This window comes from Mesocricetus auratus, unplaced genomic scaffold (genome assembly GCF_017639785.1).
Source record: "Mesocricetus auratus isolate SY011 unplaced genomic scaffold, BCM_Maur_2.0 Super-Scaffold_100004, whole genome shotgun sequence".
NCBI classification, from domain to species: domain Eukaryota; kingdom Metazoa; phylum Chordata; class Mammalia; order Rodentia; family Cricetidae; genus Mesocricetus; species Mesocricetus auratus.
The window spans coordinates 21,428,773-21,449,142 of NW_024429189.1; the positions used below are offsets into that span (position 1 = coordinate 21,428,773).

The 20,370-nt window shown below is 37.8% G+C and overlaps 1 protein-coding gene across 3 annotated transcripts in view; it reads left to right on the forward strand.

Moving 5' to 3' along the window:
• Positions 1-20,370, forward strand: part of Rif1 (replication timing regulatory factor 1) — a 53,848-nt gene that overhangs the window by 11,603 nt on the left and 21,875 nt on the right. For 2 of the 3 annotated variants that reach the window (XM_040745337.1, XM_040745339.1), the window contains exons 10-21: positions 2,693-2,810; positions 3,653-3,826; positions 4,035-4,145; positions 5,271-5,333; positions 5,541-5,641; positions 6,892-6,978; positions 8,118-8,191; positions 9,296-9,476; positions 11,482-11,589; positions 12,039-12,188; positions 16,821-16,920; positions 19,775-20,039. In XM_040745337.1, coding sequence (XP_040601271.1) covers positions 2,693-2,810; positions 3,653-3,826; positions 4,035-4,145; positions 5,271-5,333; positions 5,541-5,641; positions 6,892-6,978; positions 8,118-8,191; positions 9,296-9,476; positions 11,482-11,589; positions 12,039-12,188; positions 16,821-16,920; positions 19,775-20,039 — 1,532 coding nt within the window. The remainder of the gene's footprint in view (positions 1-2,692; positions 2,811-3,652; positions 3,827-4,034; positions 4,146-5,270; positions 5,334-5,540; positions 5,642-6,891; positions 6,979-8,117; positions 8,192-9,295; positions 9,477-11,481; positions 11,590-12,038; positions 12,189-16,820; positions 16,921-19,774; positions 20,040-20,370) is intronic. The other variant, XM_040745338.1, reaches the window with a different exon arrangement.

Consider the following 20,370-nt stretch of genomic DNA (forward strand, 5'->3'; position numbering starts at 1 on the left):
CCGGGCGGTGGTGGCGCACGCCTTTAATCCCAGCACTCGGGAGGCAGAGGCAGGCGGATCTCTGTGAGTTCGAGGCCAGGCTGGACCAATAGCCTCCAGAACGATACAGAGAAACCCTGTCTCGGAAAAACCAAAAAAAAAAATTTTTTTTTTGTTTTATGTGTATGGGTGGTTTGTTTGTGTGTATGTCTGTACTGCTTATGTGCCTGGTGCCAGGGGTGACCAGAAAAGGGTGTTACATCTCTGGGACTGGGATTACAGATAGTTAGTTGTAAGGTGTTATGTGGGCACTGGGAATCAAACTCAGGGTCTGTGGAAGAGCACCAAACTTTTAACTGCTGAACCATCTTTCACCAGCTCTTTATCTGTAAAGGTGAACTCTCTTAGTGTTTAGCTGTCAGCTAATGAACATAATGAAATAGCAAGCATCGTACTACAAGGTTTGAAGTAAAAATTCTATTTTTTCCCCTTTTTCTTCTAGATGGTATAGTTATAAGCAGTCATTTAATACATTCACTGACACCAAAGACTGAATTTAATTTGGTCTGAGCCATTTTTGTGTGGCAATTCTATTGTTGGTTTATAATTAAAATACTAAAAGATAACTTATAGATCTATAGTGTATTTCTTACATTCTAAATATTGGTAAAGCAGGAACTGCTTTCTTGGAAGTTGTTTGTTTTAGAGCCTTTTCCCCATTGATTCCCTCACTCCCTTTTTCTTTTTGGTTTTTCAAGGTATCCTTCTTTTTTTTTTTTTTTTTTTTTTTTTTTTTTGGGTTTTTTGAGACAAGGTTTCTCTGTGGCTTTGAAGGCTGTCCTGGAACTCACTCTGTAGACCAGGCTGGCCTCGAACTCACAGAGATCTGCCTGCCTCTGCGTCCCGAGTGCTGGGATTAAAGGCGTGCGCAACCAACGCCCGGCTCCTTCATTTTTTAAAAAAGATTTTATTAATTATGTATACAGTGTTCTACCTGTATGCCAGAAGAGGGCACCAGACCTCATTTCATATGGTTGTGAGCTACCATGTGGTTGCTGGGAATTGAACTCAGGAGCTGTGGAAGAGCAGTCAGTGCTCTTAACCATTGAGCCATCTCTCTAGCTTGGTATCCTTCATTTTTAAAGACAGGCTCTCACACTTTAAACTAGGGTGGCCTTGAACTTGAAGGCAGTGTTCTTCATTCTTTTGAGTTATGGATACTATATGAATGATGCATGAGCCACTATGCTGTTTTGTTTTCCATATAATTTTTTATTTTTATTTTTTGGAGTCCAGGGCTAGAACTTGCTTTGTAGCCAAGACTAGCCTCTGATCCTCTTGCCTTAAGTGCTGGGTTATAGAGTTCACAGCTTTAGCACCAGGGTTCAGACCAGGGCTTCATCCGCACCAGTTGTGCTGCATCCCCAGCCTAATAGTGCTTGTCTTTTCCAGTCCTGGGCTCAACTTGGATCCTCTGTATATACTAGAGAAGCTACCACTGAGCTTTATCACTGGCCTCCTAAGTTTGATAGAACATAATTGAAAGTCAGCATTAAAAAAAAAATGAATGTGATTTCCAAATTCTGTCGTTGTAAGATCCTAAGAGTCTAATCTAGTTGTACAACTTATTTATTTGGAAGAACATAGATGGGACGTGTAGTGGATCGTTTTAGAAGTAAGCTTTAATTGTCCTTTTCATTTTTTCTTAAATTTAAAAAATTTTTTACTTATTTATATTTTTTAAGATTTTATTTATTATGTATACAGTGTTCTGTCTGCATGTATGCCTGTACGTCAGAGGAGGGCATCAAATCTCATGATAGATGCTTGTGAGCCACCACGTGGTTGCTGGGAATTGAACTCAGGACCTCTGGAAGAGCAGTCAGTGCTCTTAACCTCTGAGCCGTCTGAGCTGTCTCTCCAGCCCTGCCTTGATATTTCTAATGTGACTTTTCACAGAAACTTTGCTCAGCTAGGGAAATACTGCTTATAGGGAGTACGCTTAGTCTGTGCCGCACCATAAACTTAATAGTCAAGACCAAAGAAGAATTAAAAATTTACATGTTGGGGATGTAGGTAAAGTGTCAGGGTGCTTGCTCAGCATGCTTGGTGCCCTAGAGTCAAACTTCTGGACTCAAAAATGGAGTGTGCTGGTGCATGTTTGTATCCCCAGCATTGGACAAGTAAAGACAAAAGAGTAAGACGTCAGTCATCTTGGCTATATGTTGAGTTTAAGGACAGCCTGGGCTGCAGGACACCTTGTCTGGGGAGAAAAACTACATAAACATATCGCTAGCATATTTAACTAACTCAATTTATTTGCAAAAGTTATTGTATGCAATTTTGTTTGGGATTTAGAACTAACTGAAACACAGGTAATACCTCAGGTAAATACATGGAAGAGCAGTTATTGCTCTTAACCACTGAGCCATTGCTCCAGCCCCAGATCTTAAGTTTTTAATTGGCCTTATCTACCTCTATGAGAAGAAGTAAGATCGCTTCTTGAAAAAAATTAATGTCTTGCTGGGTGGTGGTGGCATACCTTTAATTCCAGTACTCACAAGTCAGGTAGATCCCTGAGTTAATGGCCAGCCTGGTCTACAGTGTGAGACTCAGGACACCCAGGGATAGATATACAGAGAAACCTTTTTTCATAAAATTTTTTACAAACTTGTCAGTGAAATTATTGCTGGTTTGTCTTTTTATCTATTAGGTTTGTGTGCCTCTGATTCAGAGCACAATAAGTGTTGATAGCATTGCTACACCACAAGGCGGTTCATCCCGAGGGTCTACTTCTCCTGGCTTAAGTCCACTGACTCCTGGACATAAAGGTGAGAAAAATTTCCTTTTTTAAAAAAAGTCTTTGAAGGAGTGGTCACACTCTCTGGAGACTAGGTCTTTTAAACAAAAAATTCTTTTTATTATTTTATTATGTTTTTGATTTTTGTTGAGACAGGATCTCATAACCTAGCCCTGTCTCAGACTAGTCCTGAATTCTTGAGCTAGTCATACTGGGATTAGAGGTCATACCTCTAATGCATTTTTATCTATACTACTATCTTTTGTATTGATGACTTTTAAGTGGATTATTGTGGGTAGTTGGAAAATAAATATTTTTATTTTTCAGTTTATTTTTTATCTTGCTTTGTTGCCAGGTCTCACTATGTAACCCAGAAAATTTGATTTTTTTAAAAAATTATTTGAGACAATGGTTCCCTATTTGTAGACCAAGTTGAACTTCTTGTGTTTTTGAGACTACTGTGTAGTTCTGGCTAGCCTGGAACCTACTCTGTTGATCAGGCTTGCTTTGAACTGATACTGTCCTACTCGAAATGCTAAGATTGCAAATATCTACGAACCAAACCCAGCTCCTTTCATGCTACATGAATTGATTGCCAATAAACAGCTCAGAATGACTAGGAAAATAGCCAAAACTTACATGCTTATATAGAAAATGGATCTTAAAAGATAAACATATAACAGCATTCAAAAGCAATTATTCGTCATTACTTTATGTTAGCCTTTTTTCAGGATTTTAGATTTCCTGCTCAAAGTACAGAAAAGCTTGGTAATTTCAGGGTGTGTAAAATGTCTGAGAAATTGACATGGTTTTAAAGGTGTATTTTATGGACAGGAGCTATAACTTGAATAAATTGATCTTTCTCTTTTAAAGGTGCTTCTCCTTATGGAGTTCCTGCAACTCCACGTGTGAACCCAAGTTCAAATATAGGTGGAATGGCTTCAATTCCTTCCATTCAACTTTTGGGACTGGAAATGATGCTTCATTTTTTGTTGGGTCCAGAAGTCCTGAATTTTGCTAAGCAACACAAACTTGTACTGAGCTTAGGTATGTTTTTGAAATAATATTATGTGTTTGAAACAATCCAAAACTTACTGTATGGAGGAGAGGCCTCTGTTTCACAACAGTTCAATAATAGTGATAAATTTGTGTGTGAAATGAATTTAAATCTTTTAAGTAAAACATTTTTAAAAAAATAATTTTGAGAAATTTGTTTTACAAATCATTGACCTGCTTGTCTTGTTCTCCCTTTCAGAGCCCCTGGAACACCCACTAATCAGTAGCCCTTCTTTCTTCTCCAAGCACGCACACACACTTATCACTGCTGTTCATGATAGCTTTGTCGCAGTTGGCAGGGATGCTTCAGGTAAGTTTAGGAAAGTCTTTTTACAAAAGTCCATTTTTAAGCATTCATGTAATTTGTGGGTGTGCATGTGTGTGGTCATACATGTGGCACAGGACATTTTGGGACTCAAGTTCTTCACCATGTGGGTCCTGGGTATTTAGGCTATCAGGGTTGGAAGCAGGTGCCTTCCATTGAGCCATCTCACCAGCCCTTTTTTTTTTTTTTTTTTTTTTTTTTTTGAGATAGGGTTTCTCTGTATTGTTTTGGAGGCTGTCCTGGAACTTGCTCTGTAGAGACCAGGCTGGCCTCGAACTCACAGAGATCCTCTGCCTCCTGAGTGCTTTTTCTTTTTGTTTGTTTGTTTTTGTTTTGTTTTTTGTTTTTTCGGTCACCAGCCCTTTAATGAAACATAAAAAGCAAATATTGCTGGGTGGTGTGGCACATACCTTTAGTCTCAGAACTCAGTAGGCAGAACCAGGTGAATCTCTTGAGTTCAAGGACAGCCTGGGCTACACAAGGAAATCCTTTCTCAATTAACAAAAAGCAAATATTTATTTGCTTTATGTTTACTGCATAATTGGACAAATTACGCAGTAAAAAGTTTGTGTTATTTTTCCTTGAGGTAATTTGTGCTAAACCATTCTAAATGTGCAGATAGGAGTGACTGGCAGCATTGGGGAGGCAGAGGCAGCCAATCTCTGATATTTAATGCCTGTCTACATTGTATGTTCCAGACACCAAGGCTACATAGGAAAAGAAAATGGATTTTACCAAGAGATAATGCATAAAATCATATAGGGACTGGTAGAGCTCTGACTCCAGTCTGCTTTGGCTCTGTGGTTTTAGTATCTGCTTTTAAATTTATGTTCATGGCCTAAAAGAAATGAGTATGAGAAATGTAAAGTCAATATGCCTTTAATCCCAGCACTTGGGAGGTAGAGGCAGGTGGATCTCTGTGAGTTCGAGGCCAGCCTGCCTGGTCTACAGAGTGAGTTCCAGTATAGTCTCCAAACAATACAGAGAAACCCTGTCTGGAAAAACCAAAACCAAAACAAAACAAAAAAAGATTCCTTGAAACTGTAGTTGCAGATATATGGGGTACTAGGAATTGAACTCTTTCTTAAAAGTTCTTAATTTCCTTGATAGATGCTGTAGTCAGTGCTATCTGGAAGGAACTAATTAGCTTGGTGAAGTCAGTTACTGAATCAGGTAAGCATATTACATTACATTACTAAGTGGTCCTCATAGCACAGAGTGCAGGCTTCACTTGATGTAAAGCTTATTTGTGTCAGGATGTGTGTCTGGAATTATACGTTTTAATCAAAGTTACTTAACTAGAAATTGCTACTTAAAATTTTCATATACTCACCTGAAAAAACATATTTGGAATTATGTGTTTCTTTTACTCTTTGATAGGAAACAGAAAAGAAAGATCAGGCTCTGAAGTTTTGACTCTCCTACTAAAATCTTTGGAAAACATAGTGAAGTCAGAAGTGTTTCCTGTATCAAAAACACTGGTAAATATATCTATAAATTGCCTTAAAGTCTCATTTTGAAATTCAGTTTTTATTGACTTGCTCAGATAATGTTTGGCACAGATCTTTATAAAACCTAATATTGACTTGTAATTTAGCAGGATCCCAAGTGCCATTCAAATGCCCTTTGAAAACTGTATAGTGAATATTTGTAGTGGCAGCTGCAAACATCTGCCAAGTGGTTAGAGGGATCAGCTTCATACAAAAAAAAAATGGAATAAAGAGGAATAAAGAACATACAACTTGAACTGAAGAATTTTAATGTTCAGAGTGCTTGGTGACAATAGCACATTGCCACTTGTCTATTAAGTAGTCTTTAAAGTTATAATAGAAATGAAGAAGAAAAGTTGTATGTAATTTTTATAATGAACAAATAATATCTTTACTTAAATACAGTATGCTGGTGGAACGTAGATGGTTTCAAGAACTATAGTGCAGTTGAGGTTGAATCTTTGTTCAACAAAGGGAATTTGGGCAATATAGCTTTCTTGGTCTATCACTTCTGAAGTTGTAGAGTGTAGTTAGTAGTTTAAATAGCTAAATGGGTCTATGTTTGCAAAACACTCTGGACAAGGCACAAATTAATACTGTCAACCTCATTGTATTTCCAAAACTTCAAAATGTTTTTATTTACTAAGGTAACTATTTTGACACTTAACACCTTATAGTTCATATAAGCACAGAAAGACTTGGAGAACAGTTTAGAAGACTCAAGCATCTCTGCATTTGTAATCTGAAGATTGACTTACAGTTAGCAAGCTGTTGAAATATTTGCTTCTAGGCTTGTTTAGTATGTGTTTCATTGCAGATTTTCTTTTTTTTTTTCTTGGTGTATGGGTTGTTTCAAGACAAGGTTCTTCTGTGTAGCTTTTGAGCCTGTCTTGCGCTGTAGTTTAGCTGGCCTTGAACTGAGAGATCCACATGCCTCTGCCTCCCAAGTTTTGGGATTAAAGGCAGCAGAATTTCTTAACAGCGCTGTAAAAAAATTCAGTATTTTCATGTATAGAAAAACAGTTAAATTGTGGATATTCATAAATTTATATCAAGGTTATATCTTTGTTATTTTCTGTCTTTGAGCTTTTGAAATAATGCGAGCATATACACATTTAGTTGATGAATATATGTAATGAATCATGAGTGACGGTTACTTATAAACTGTCAAATAGAGATGACATGTTTTTACTGAGTAACAGGTTGTTATGGCTAATTATTGTAAAATCTTTCTTTCTTAGGTCCTCATGGAAATTACAGTTAAAGGACTTCCTCAGAAAGTATTAGGTTCACCAGCATATCAGGTTTCTAATATGGATATTCTTAATGCAAGTATCTTACATGTAGTGTAGCAATATGATAAAGATTGGCGAAGCAAATTCCTTTAGAGTTCTTAAAAATGACCCTTAATTGGATTTGGTTGATTAAGTTAAACTTGTATCGAAAATAATGAACATTTTTCTACCCTGGTTTGAATAGTAGATCTGTTTGTATGGAGTAATGTTGGCTACTGCTAAAATAGCTGAAAGCTTAGTTAATATTAGCTTAATAATGTAAAATATGGTTTGGTATGTGAAACACAATAATGTGAAATATACTTTGTTCTGAGTCCAGTAAGTTGTGGATTCTGAAGAACTATGATCAGAGCATAGAGATGGATTTGATTTTTTAATGTTAAGTATTCTTATTTACTATTCATTTTATTTTGTAATTACGTCTTTGTGCCTGGATATGTATGAGTGCAGTACTTTCAGAGGGTCAGAAGTTGGAGTTAAAGGTGGTTGTGATCCACCTGGTGTGGGTAGTGGGAACTGAGCCTGGTCCTTTATAAGAGCATAACATACTCTTGGGCTGGAGAGATGGCTCAGAGGTTAAGAGCACTGACTGCTCTTCCAGGGGTCCTGAGTTCAATTCCCAGCAACCACATGGCGGCTCATAACCATCTAATATTCAATCTGGTGCCCTCTTCTGGAATGTAGGCAGAAAAGTGTATATGTAATAAATAAATACTAAAAAAAAGAACATAACATACTCTTAACCAGTGAGCCACCTAGTTAGCCTCTTTTTAAAGAGAAAAATTTTAACTGTCTTTGTAGCCCTAGTTGGCCTAGGTCTCGATCTATAAACCATTCTTGCTTCTAAATCTTAAACTCACATATCTCTGTGCCTCCATCTGCTAAGTGCTGTGAACATACCTGGCTTGTTTTGTTTTGAAGACAAGGGTCTCTAGGTATTTCACACAGGCCTTGAACTCCGGATCCTTCCGTTTCAGCCTACTGGTAGCTATGATTCCAAGTGTGTACCATTGTGCCTGGTATTGTGTGTAGTCTTAAATAAACTTGCTGTTGTCATCATACATTAAATAATGTTAAAAGTTATTTCATGCCAAAATAAATCCTGTTAAATGAGTCTTATAAAAAACTATTCCTTTTATTGGGAATTGTGACTTCTTTTCTTTCCCTTTTAGGGTACTCCAGCATTATTCTTAATCCAGTTAATTTTCAACAACAACCTTGTAGAATGTGGTGTAGCAGATGAAAAGTAAGTTTGTGCCTTGTTTTTTATTTTAAGTCCTGTCATGGTTGCATGAGTCTCAGGATGGCTTAGAATTGCTATGTAAAGAGATTGATTTGAACCAATTTCTAGGTGTCACCATGATCTTTTTGTCTGTTGTTGTTTTTATTTAGCCCTGTCTAGGCTGACTGTAGAACACGCTGTACTTGAACTCTGATCTTCTTACCTCTGCTGGGATTAAAGTGTGCCACTAATCCATTCTCAGCCTGATTTTTCCTGTTTTCCTTTTTTTCCTATGAAAGATGATTATGTAATGAATGAAAATTTTCTTACAGTATTTCACAAATTTGGTTTTAAAATTAAAAAAGATTTTACTATTTAGATACTCTTTCTCTATATGCAGTCTAGGTTGGCGTCAAACTTGTGGCAATTCTGCCTCTAATTCCTAAGTGCTAGATTACAGGTAATAAGCCACCAAACTCAGTTGGTCATTTAGTGTTTTGTGATGTGACTTTGTAGATTTAGTTTATTGTGACAGGGATTCTCTGTATAGTCCTGGAACTCATAGACTAGGCAGGCCTTGAACTCACAGGGAGCCTGACTCTGCGGTGATGAAAGGCGTGTGTACCATCACCACCCAGCTCATTGTAGATCTTTTTGTGTCATATTCTGTAATACCAGGGTTTGCCATCAGATCTTGTACCATAAGTTTTTTTCAAGATTTTATGCGTGTGAGTGTTTTGCTTGCATATGTGTCTGTACCATGTGCATGCCTTAGTGCCTTTGAAGACCAGAAGAGGGTATCAAATCCCTTGGATGTGTAGTCATGGATGGTGACAGAGTGGAGGCTGGGAACTGTAACCCAGATCCTGGAAGAACAAGTGCTCTTAACCATAGAGTTTCCTCTCCAGGTCTTGCATCATAAATTTAATATTTTGTGTCTGGGAAGAAGGTTGTGGTGGTATATAAATGCAAACTCGAGATAAGAGGCTTGTAGTGGTGTTAGAGGCTAGGTGGATAATAATAAAAGAAATTCATCATGTCTTGCGTTCAGCTGTTTTAGAATTTTGCTAATACATAATGTCTTTCTGGAAGAAACACTCATTCTTGTTCCTTTTTTTTTTTTTTTAGGTTTTTTCTCAATCTAGAAACACTTGTAGAATGTGTACTTTCTGGCCCAACTTCACCTTTGGCTTTTAGTGATTCTGTATTAAGTGTGATTAATCAGAATGCAAAGCAGTTGGGAAATAAAGAGCATCTCTGGAGAATGTGGAGTATTATAGTCACTCCCCTGACTGATGTGATCCATCAGGTACTGACATGTATTATGTCTCCCTCTCTCACTGGGGTCTGAACTAATACTGAGAAAGAATACTTGTATATCAGCCTGAACTTCTGCTTGGCACAGTCTTCCCGCCTCTGTTCCTTCAGGGCTAGGAGGTTACAGGCTTGTCCCACCATGTAAGCTCCCCCCAATAAAATCACTAGTTTAAAAAACAGCTTGTGATTGATCTTTGTATTTGATTCCATTTTCCATATTGTTAGTAAGTGTAGGCCAAACAGCTCCTTCTCCTCCAACAGTGTTGATAACACCAGCCTCTGTATTGATAAATGTATTTATCTAGGTTGGGTCCTTTTTTCTTAATGGTTTGGTTTGTGTCAGCATCTTCTGTGTAGTATATGCTGGCCTTCTGCCTCCTGGGACTTTTTGCCCCATTCCAATATTTGGATCGTTTTAATATTTACATTGAAGTGTTCTGGATAGGGAACAATAAAAGACAGTCTTTGGTTTGTTTTCTCCTTGAAACAAACTTACTCTGTTGCAGTCAAGCTGGCTTTATTTTGTAGCTTCTCACACCTAACCTGTAATTACTATACATAGGTTATATTCTCAGTGTCAAGCTGTTCCTCTGCAACATTTAGCCTTCTGAATCTTGAAATCTGTAAAGAGTTGATTATTTTTACATTTGGATGTTTATAAAGTTTTGAATATATGATATGGGACACAAGTTCACTTTTGTGTTCTTCTTTGTTTTGGTATATTTTGTTTGCTTTTGAGTATTCTTTAGGTTGATACAAGTAACTCATGGAATGAAAGCTCCAGGAGATTTTTACAAAAGTCAACCTCTTAAGCTAGTACTCTCCTGGAAGGATATTAGACTGACTGCATTTCTAAGAATCTCACCTTGAATGGTAGTAGAGGCCCTTTATGAGATTCTGTGTGTTTGGATTTTTTTGTCTTGAGATGTTGCCCCTCTATAACATCTTTCCTTGGAACTCAGAGTACCCAGGTTGGCCTCAAACTCTTCCTGCCTCAGCCTACTAAATACTGCGATTACATGTATGAATTATAACTTGTAGCTTGGGATCTTAAGGTTGTTTCAGAACTTAGAGTTAACATCTTAGGGTTTCTGTTGCTATGAAGAGGCACCATGACCCCAGCAGCCCCTATAAAGGAAAACATTTAACTGGGTAGATTATAGTTTCAGAGGTTTAGTCCATTATCATCACAGTGGGGAGCATGGTGGTGTGGGAGCAGACATGGTGCTGGCTACATCTTGATTAGAAGGCAACAGGAAGTGGACTGAGTGTCATTGAATGGATCTTGAGCACAAGAGACTTCAAAGCCCACCCCTATAGTGATGCACTTCCTTCAGCAAAGCCACATCTAATAATGCCCCTCTCTTTGGGGCCCATTTTCATTCAAAACAACATAATCGGTATACTTGTTTTCTATTGGATCTCAGGGTCTCTGTCCCTGTTTTTCTCTTTCTCTCACTCTCCCCTGTCTTTCCCCCTCTTTATATTCCTGAAGGTTTCTGAGAACAATAGGTTTACATGACTAGGTGGTAAAAACAAGAGAATTATGTTTATTTTTTAAATTAACTTGTTAAGTGCGAGAGTCAAGCCTAAGGAAAAGAAGTACATCGCCAGATAATCACTAGGTTGTACTTCTAGCTCCAACAATAAGTTTTGAAGACTAAAAGTCTTTTTCTGTTTTAGAGCCCTGAGAATCTGTTGCCTTCCTCTGTTAGTAGAGGTAGCCAGCAGTCCATGACCTTGAATTGTACCAACATAATTTCAGCTATCTCCCTTGATAGTCAGATTGACAGGTTTTGGGTGTGACTTCACCATACTTGGGTATGATCTCATCTTGAATTCCATACAGGTCTTTGATTCTATCTCACCGAGGCCATACTGGTATGGCTAGAAGTGGCAACATCTCTGGAATATATTCTAGAATAACCGTTTGTTTTATATGAGTTATGTTACCAGGTAGGATTAGAATTTGTCTAACTCCATATTTTTTATTTCAGACCAATGAAGTAAATCAAGGTGATGCCTTAGAACACAATTTTAGTGCCATCTATGGTGCATTGACTTTACCAATAAACCATATTTTTTCAGCTCAATCATTTCCCATGGTAAGAATGTATATTGTTTGTATAAGGATTTCATGCCTTTCTGGAATTACTGTCTTTATATATGAATAGCATCAACTCTAATTTTTTTTTTGAATTAATGTTTGGGTTGAAGAAAGACACTGAAATGAGGCATCTTTGACTTTTGTTTGACCTTTGATAATTCCTGATACTGTTCATATATGTTTCATTCTTTTTGGTTTTTCGAGACAGGGTTTCTCTGTGACTTTGGAGGCTGTCCTAGAACTAGCTCTTGTAGACCAGGCTGGTCTCGAACTCACAGAGATCCACCTGCCTCTGTCTCCCTAGTGCTGGGATTAAAGGCTTGCTGGGATTAAAGGCTTGCGCTACCACCTCCCAGCCCTATTCTTTTCAGTCTTAAAAATATATTAATCCTGTTACATATTTGGAATGTGGTGTGCCAGTTTAACAAGTTTCTTTTTTGTTATTAGGCCACTATGAAGACTTTACTTAAAACTTGGTCTGAATTGTATAGAGCATTTACACGCTGTGCTGCTTTGGTGGCAACAGCAGAAGAGAATTTGTGCTGTGAAGAACTTTCTTCTAAAATAATGTGCAATTTGGAAGATGAAGTCCTTTCAGTGAGTGTTGCCCTTGTACTATGTACATATTTATTGTAATTTGGAGATAGCATTAAACACTTCACAGTTTATTGAAGCTTCTGTGTAAGAGGTTCAGTTAATGCAGAAAAACAAGTCTCTTTACCTTGGGTGTCTTTATCTTGATCCTAGTTTAAACTTTCCATAAAATACCTTTGTACTACAGCTCACCTTCATATTGATTAGTTCTGAAATTTTTCTGTCCACTGAAGCATGAATCTTGGTTAGGTCTGAATTAAAAATGCCTAAATGATAGGAGAACTCAATCTGCTGTGTGTGGCTGCACGGAGCTGTGGTTGTCTCCCCCTTTGCTACAGGCTATGTGAGATCATCTTCCTTTATAGAACTTCCTAGGTAGAAGTAGTTGGCATGGAAGGGAAAGCACCTTGAACAACTTTTTTCCTTTGAATGGGTCAAAATTACAGAGCTCAGAGCAAAGCAAGCAGCTTTCTTGGGTGGGTGGGTGAGGGAATACAGTCCTTCCACGACATGTAGAGAGAAAATTTGTGGGCTTTGGTCATTACGGAATGCCGAGTCAGACTTTTCCTGCAGCACTTGGGCTGGCAGCTTCAATATGTTCTCCTCTGCCACTTCATTGAGGTTTGGCATTCGGGTAAGCAGGCCTGAACCATATGACTTTCCCAGCCAAGGACTTTTGAGCAGAATTTCTTGACCAGCATGAACTTACCTCCTTGTAAAGCACACCTCAAATCCAACCAGAAAGCAGCTAGTTATTTTAATGACAATAACTGTTTTTTGTCTGTTCCATTGCTGAGATTAAAGGCATGCTCTGCTCCACAGCTGCCATTGGTCAGTCTTGCTTATCATTTCAAAGCACCTTTTGTTGATTCTTTGTATTGTTGTTACCTGATTTTTGATTATCCCTTCCTATTTACTGTTTTGAAGTTTGGATTGTTAATGTTTTTCCTGAGTTAAGTTATTGGTACTCTCACATTTTGATGTAGGCCCTTAATACTATAAACTTTCTTCATGATAGTCATTTTTATGTTCCATATTCCGTTTCCTTCAATTCTAGCAATTTTTAAAATTTAATTTCTGATTTCTTAAGTGATTCAGTTGTCATTCAGTAGTCCTGTTTAGTCTCCATGAATTTTCATTCTTTATAGTTTTGCTATTGATAACGCAGCTTTAGAATACAGGATGTTATTTTAATTTTGTTACCTGTTAGTGCTTGCTTTGTGTCCCAGTTGGTAGTCAGTTTGGAGGAAGCTCCATGGACTGCTATACACATACACACCTTTTATCAGTGTGTAGTGCTGAATCCATTTGTTGTATGGTGTCATTAAACTCTAGCTAGTATTCTGTTTAGTTTTTTTCTAGATAGCCTGTCTATGGGTGAAAATGTATTGAAATCACCTGTTATCACTGTGTTGGAGTGATCTGATTTTACATTGAAAATTTTTCTAAAAATGGGTATACCTGTTTTTGTATGCATGCTTAGGATTGTAATATCCTTTTGGTGTATTGTATGCAATGAGTGACCTTATCTCATTTGAGTTGTTTGAAGTCTGTTTTGCCAGATACTAGAATATGCTTGATTGCTTCCTAAATCGTTTTATTTGGAATACCTTCTTTTTTTTTTAAGATTTATTTATTTATTACATATACAGTGTTCTGCCTACATGCCAAAGAGGACACCAGATTGAATTGTAGATGGTTGTGAGTCATCATGTGGTTGCTGGGAATTGAACTCAGGATCCCTGGAAGAGCAGTCAGAGCTCTTAACCTCTGAGACATCTCTCCAGCCCCCTACCTTCTTCCTTTTACCTTAAAGTTGTTTCTTTGAAGCGTTTCTTGGAGGTAGCAGAGATAGATCCTATTTTCTTTTTTTAAAGATTTTATTTATTATGTATACAGCACTTCACGTGTGCCTGCAGGCTAGATGAGGGCACCAGATGTCATTATGGATGGTTGTGAGCCACCATGTGGTTGCTGGGAATTGCACTCAGGATCTCTGGAAGAGCAGCAGCCAGTGCTCCTAACCTCTGAGCCATCTCCAGCCCGGATCCTATTTTCTAATACCATGTGCTACTCAGGTTTTTCCCATTTTGCAAAGTTGAGTTGGTGTTCTGTGGGTAGGTGTTTTGCCTGCATGTATATCTGTACTGTGTTTATCATGAAAGGTTTTTATTTCTTACTCACTGAAATAAATCTTTCTGCTCTGTCTAGTTAGTGCTAGGATTAAAGATGATGCCACCATATCCATCCCTTTGAATTTATATAGTTTTGTTGGGTATGGTAGTCTTTTTTGATAGTGGAGAGTTTTCAGAACTTGAAATGTGTCTTTCCAGGTACTTCTGTGATATAATTAGGTGTTTGAGATTTGGATTTTCCTGTTTGTAGCTTTTCAATATGCTTTCTTTTATGGTTTTAAGACCCCCCCCCCGTTTTCTTGTGTGTAACCTTGACTGTCTTGGAACTAGCTCTGTAGATCAGTCTGGTCTCAAACTCAGATCCATTTATCTGGCTCTGCCTCCTGGGGGTGCTGAGATTAAAGGCATGTGCTACCACAGCCTGACTTCAATCATCTCTTTGTTTCATTCTCTCATAGTATATTGTTATTTTTTGAAAGTCATTCCAGATTGTTATTTGGATCTCTTAATGCTGTCTTGGACTTTTGGTGTTTTGTTTTTGTGTGGGACTTAGCATATGTGTAGTTAGTTGAATGGAAGCTTGGTTGTAGCGCTGAGGGTCTGAGGACTGGGTAATTGTGAGATCACTTGTTTGTCAGTGTGTTGTGACTGGGGTACTATGGAAGTTGAAATTTGAACTTGTGGTTTTCTCCCTTCCTCCTGAGTGCTGGGATTATAAGTGTGACCTGTACCTGATTTACTTGGTCAGACTTCATGCATGCTATGCAGGGACTCTATCATACCAATTGACCTCAGTTACTCTTTTTCATTTTAAAATTTACTATTAACATTAGGGTGGGAACTTGAAAAGCAGTGTTGTAATACTTGTTAGAGGTATGAGAACAACTTCTAGGAGTTGGTCTTTTCTTTCCACAGTAGGTTCTGGATTTGTGTGGCAATTGCTTTCCTTTCCTGAGCCACTTTGAGCCCCATTCTTTGTGGGTGTGAGGATATGTGTGTGGGATGGGGGTGTGTGAAAGTGTGATAGTAGTGCTTGTAGAGGTCAGAAGAGGACATTGGCTGTCTTGGTCTATAACTCTCCTTTATTCCCTTAAGATAGGGCCTCTTACTGAGCCTGGAGCTTTCTATTTTAAGTTTGACTGTCAGCCAGCAAGCCCCAGCTATCTTCTTGTCTCTGTTCTCCACTGTGCTGGGTTACAGGTGTTTGCAGCCATCCCCAGCTGTGTGTGTTTTGAGACAGGGAAATATTGTAGCCTTGACTGGGCCCCAACTTAATAGAATTTACATAGATAAGACTCCACTGTTGGCATTCCTTTGTTACTGTTCTTGGCCCTTCTGTTTGGTTTGTAACTTTTATAACTTGACACTTAGTGGTTCTCATCTACACTGACTAGATTTTCCTTTATTACACAATTTTCTCTCTATGTATACATGTCAGTGTACCTTTTGAAGTTAGTTGTGGGAGTCACTTCTCTTTGCACCATATGAGTCCTAGCATTGAATTCAGATTGTTAGTTCATCTCACCAGCCTTCTTAGTAGACTTTTGTTTTTGTGTTTATGAAGCAGGATTTCTTTGTGTAGTCCTGGCTGTCCTGGAGCTTACTCTGTAGACCAAGCTGGCCTTGAACCCAGAGATTTGTGTGCCTCGCCTATGTGCTGGGATTAAGGGCATGGGCTACCACCTTTTGTAATGGTGACATCAATTAAGCACAGTGCCTGTTGGGTGAATCCTTATCCTAATAGTTTTTGGACAAACATTCTGATACAATGTTGAATATATTCTTGATTCCTTTGGCCTAGACTGCTTTGTTGAGCCTGCTATCAGTTCCCACTGTGGAATCTTGTCTGTCATGGAATGTGTTTGGATCTCATGAGCACTTAAGAAGTAGTCTCTGAATCCTATTCATTCCATGGAACCCTTATGAAGGTTGATGATTCATCTCATTGGTGATAATGCCACTTTCTTCTGTACCCTTCTTTGTCAGGCACTCTGTATGCCCTGAGAATTATGTTTGAATTCACAGGGCTTAATATAATTTTCAAGGATACATGTAGATCTAGATCTTTTATTTCATTTAAAAATGTGTGTGCATGTGTGTGAGTGCCTAGGGAAGGTAGGCGTGGCTGTTTAATCCCATGGAACTTGCTCATGTAGGTGCATCTTTTCTGAATCGGAAAGTCCTTCCATATTTCACTTGTCACTCATGTGACAGTGGGTCTTTAGTTGGAGCTATGACAAAGACCTTGCATAGATCCCAAGCAACAAACAAATAAACAAAGGAGTTTATTGGTGGGTATGCCTTATTTTTGATACTGTAAAGATCAATAAATTTTCCTGAGTGTTAAGAGGCACAGTGTCTGCCATAGAAGGTCTCACTGGGAAGTACTTACGATCATGCATTTATAGCATAAAAAATAAAATTTTGGTGTGTACTGACTTAATTGTGTACTATTCCTGTAATAAGATTTTCTGACTATGGTACTTAAATTCTTTCCTAGGATTTGTTATTCTTGGACAGGATCTCTCAAATTATTATTGTAATGGTTGATTGTATCGACTTTTCACCATATAATATTAAATATCAGCCCAAAATCAAATGTAAGTATTTACCTTTACTTGTTTATACAGTATTTCATAGCATTCAAGGAAAATTCCTAATGCATTGTTTCCTTTCACTTACAAACTTTTTATCAGATTGTTTTGTTAATACCACCAGATCTTTAGATTCTCCAGTAACAGTCCACGGGATGGATGCATACCTATGGTCCTAGTAGCTAGCAGGGTTACCTGGGAGGATTACCACCCGCTCAGCCTAGTCTATATTACGTGACCTAGTCCCAAAGGAATGACAACTCAAATTTGTGTTTGTTTTATTGCTGCTCCCAATGTATTTAAGTTTTATTTGCTATTTGAAAGTGTGGTATACAAGCAAACAGCTTGAACAGTTTGGAATAGTTTCTCAGTATTGTCTCATGGTCTTCACAGATGAGGTACTTGGCCAGCATCTATTTATTCTTTTGCTATAGTTCTTCAAGGATGGACTTAGTTTCATTTTTTTTAAACAAACATCAGAGACTAATGTGGTGCTTTTAATTCATACCTCACTCATTCCTGATAATGTTTACATATATTGGTTGCGTTGTGCAGAATTTCCATTGTAATTGCTATGTAATAAATGGTATATTGTGGTGGCTACCATAAGAGACTGTAAATATCCACTTTGCTTTTGTTTTTTTGTTTGAGGCATACTGTTTTCATTTGCTTATATTAAATTAGTTTGTATCAGAAGTCAGTCAATTTCTTGCCTGGTTAGGGTGCATGGGAGAGATAGACAGGTCTGTGAGTCCGAGGCTAGCCCGGTCTATAGAGTGAGTTCCAGGACAGCAGGGGCCATTATCCAGAGAAACCCTGTCTCAAAAAAAAAAAAAAAAACACACACACACACACAAAGTTATTTTCTCACCAGTTACAACATGAAATCCCTATTTTAAATTGTCATTATCTTATTTTAGTTGCTGAATAGAATTATAGCTTGAATTCTAGAAGTGTAGATGACACATTCCAACATAACAAACAGCTCCAGCTATCAGTGTTGACACTTGGATTTTATGGTTGGGAATTACCGCAACATGAGGTAGTGAATTAAAGGGTCACAGCATTAAGAAGGTTGAGAACCACTACTCTATTTCTTACTGAATTTTTTGAAACAGAATTTCACTAAAGCTTGAGTTCACTGATTGGCTAGACTGGTTGGCCAGCAAAACCTCCACCCTCATATTCCTGTCTCCTCCTCCCGTCATTGGGATTATATAATAGTGTTCAAGCTACCTCACTTTTTGTTTTTTTCTCTTTGTAGTTTTGTAGATACCATTTACCTCCTATAAATTCTTTTCTCCTTTGTACTGGGGGATTCAAACCCAGAATCTTTGTTAGAAAAGCACTTTATTACTGAATGACATCTATTAAAGTTTTTTTTTTTTGTAAAGTTTCTACTGTTTATATAGCCTGGAATTATTTCCCCCAGAAACGTAGTTATTTTTATCTGAGCAGTTCATTGTTACTAAGGTACCATTGTTTCTGGATCTTCTTACTGAGGAAAGTTGGGACACGAATGTGTATGTGTTCTGTGTTACCTGTTTCTGTGGATATGCTTCTGGGTATCATGATTCTTCAGGGTTGCTTTTCTGGGTTTTTCAAGGCAGGGTTTCTCTGTGTAGCTTGAGCCTGTCTGTCCTGGAACTAGCTCTTGTAGACCCTGATCTAGAACTAACAGTGATCTGCCTGCCTTTCTTTAGTGTTGGGATTAAAGGCATGCACCACAACCGTCGGACTCTTCATGGGTCTTGCTGCATTGTGTCTACCTGATTTAAGTGAGGACCTTGCTGCAGGTTCTAAGTATATATTTGAAGTTCTGTCAGATAAGTTTTTGTTACATACATTTGGTCAGACAATTTTGGGACAGCTTCCTGACATCCATTGTCTCATTGCTGCCATATCCTGACACCTGAGACTCAACATTTTGTACAAGAAGTTTTGAATAGTATTTTAAACATTTATGTTGAAGAAACTGAGCATAGAATGTGTTTTAGTAGCAACCCTGGTTTGAGTTCACTATGAGGCTTGTAAGGTATGTGTTAGACTTTACCCCTCCCTTAAATCTTAACTTTCCTAAGATTTGATTGTTTTTATAGAAACAGATACATTTTGGAATAAGAATAACTTTCAGGGTAAGAGAAACATGGGCTTTGTTTTGTACCTGGGATCTGGAGAAAAATGATTGATCTAAGAGGAACTAAAAAGGGAAATGTGCTTTAAAGTAAATATTCCAGTCTAGAAAATGACTACTAGTGTTTCTTTGCATTCATTATTTGCAGGGATCAATGAACTACATGTAGATGAGCCAAGGATATTTCTATTGTAATAATTTATTGAAAATCCATGATAATTTAACTTTGGTACTTCTGCATGTGATTTAGTAATTAAACTAGTTGTTGAAATTCTGAGAAACAAAAGAAATCGAAGTGTATTTTTATAATTCATTAGAAATTTTTTTTTTTGTTTTTTTCGAGACAGGGTTTCTCTGTATTGTTTTGGAGGCTGTCCTGGAACTAGCTCTGTAGACCAGGCTGACCTCACTCACAGAGATCCGCCTGCCTCTGCTTCCCAAATGCTAGGATTAAAGGCGTGTGCCACCAATGCCCGGCCCTTCATTAGAAATTTTTTTGCTGGTGTTATTTGAGATCTGTGAGCTCATTCTGTTGAATTTGGCTTTCATTTTTAAAGCTACTTTTGTGACATTCAATAATGCTTTATCGTTTGAAGGCTTATCTGAAATTTTAATTAACAGCAAGAACATGCATATTTGATGTATTTAATATTTGAATGCAAAATATAAGTGATAGTGACACATACCAAAGTACATAAGTTTTTAATCAATCCAATTCTGTCTTAGCACCACAGAGATCTTCAGATTGGTCCAGAAAGAAGAAGGAACCCCTTGGAAAGCTGGCTTCTTTATTTAAGCTAATTGTGAGAGTGATCAACTCTTTCCACACTCTGAGCTTCAAGGAAAAGTGTTCTGATGCATTGTTTCCTATTGGTAACTCTATCATAAGCATGCTTTCCAATATATTTGGACATATTTCCTTGCCTTCCATGATCCGAGAAATATTTGCAACTTTTACAAGACCTATGGCTTTACTGTATGAAAACTCAAAGTAAGTATTTTTCAGCTTATCCATGTTGAATTAAGTATATATGATTTTTTTGTTCATGTGTACATGGTTCACGAATGTGTTCATATATATGCACATACATGTAGAAGTCATAGACTGCCTTCTATTAACTGTCTACCTTGCTTTCCTAGAGCTCACTAACCCTGAGCTCACCAATTCTAGCTGCAAACTCTAGGAAGCACTAGGGTATCCTCTTTAGTGTGACATTTGCAAGTCACACTAAAAAGCCAAATGTGTGTCCTCACATCTGGCTTTCATTCAGGTTTTCAGGTCCTCATGTTTGTGTGACAATCACACCATCTGAGCCTATCTT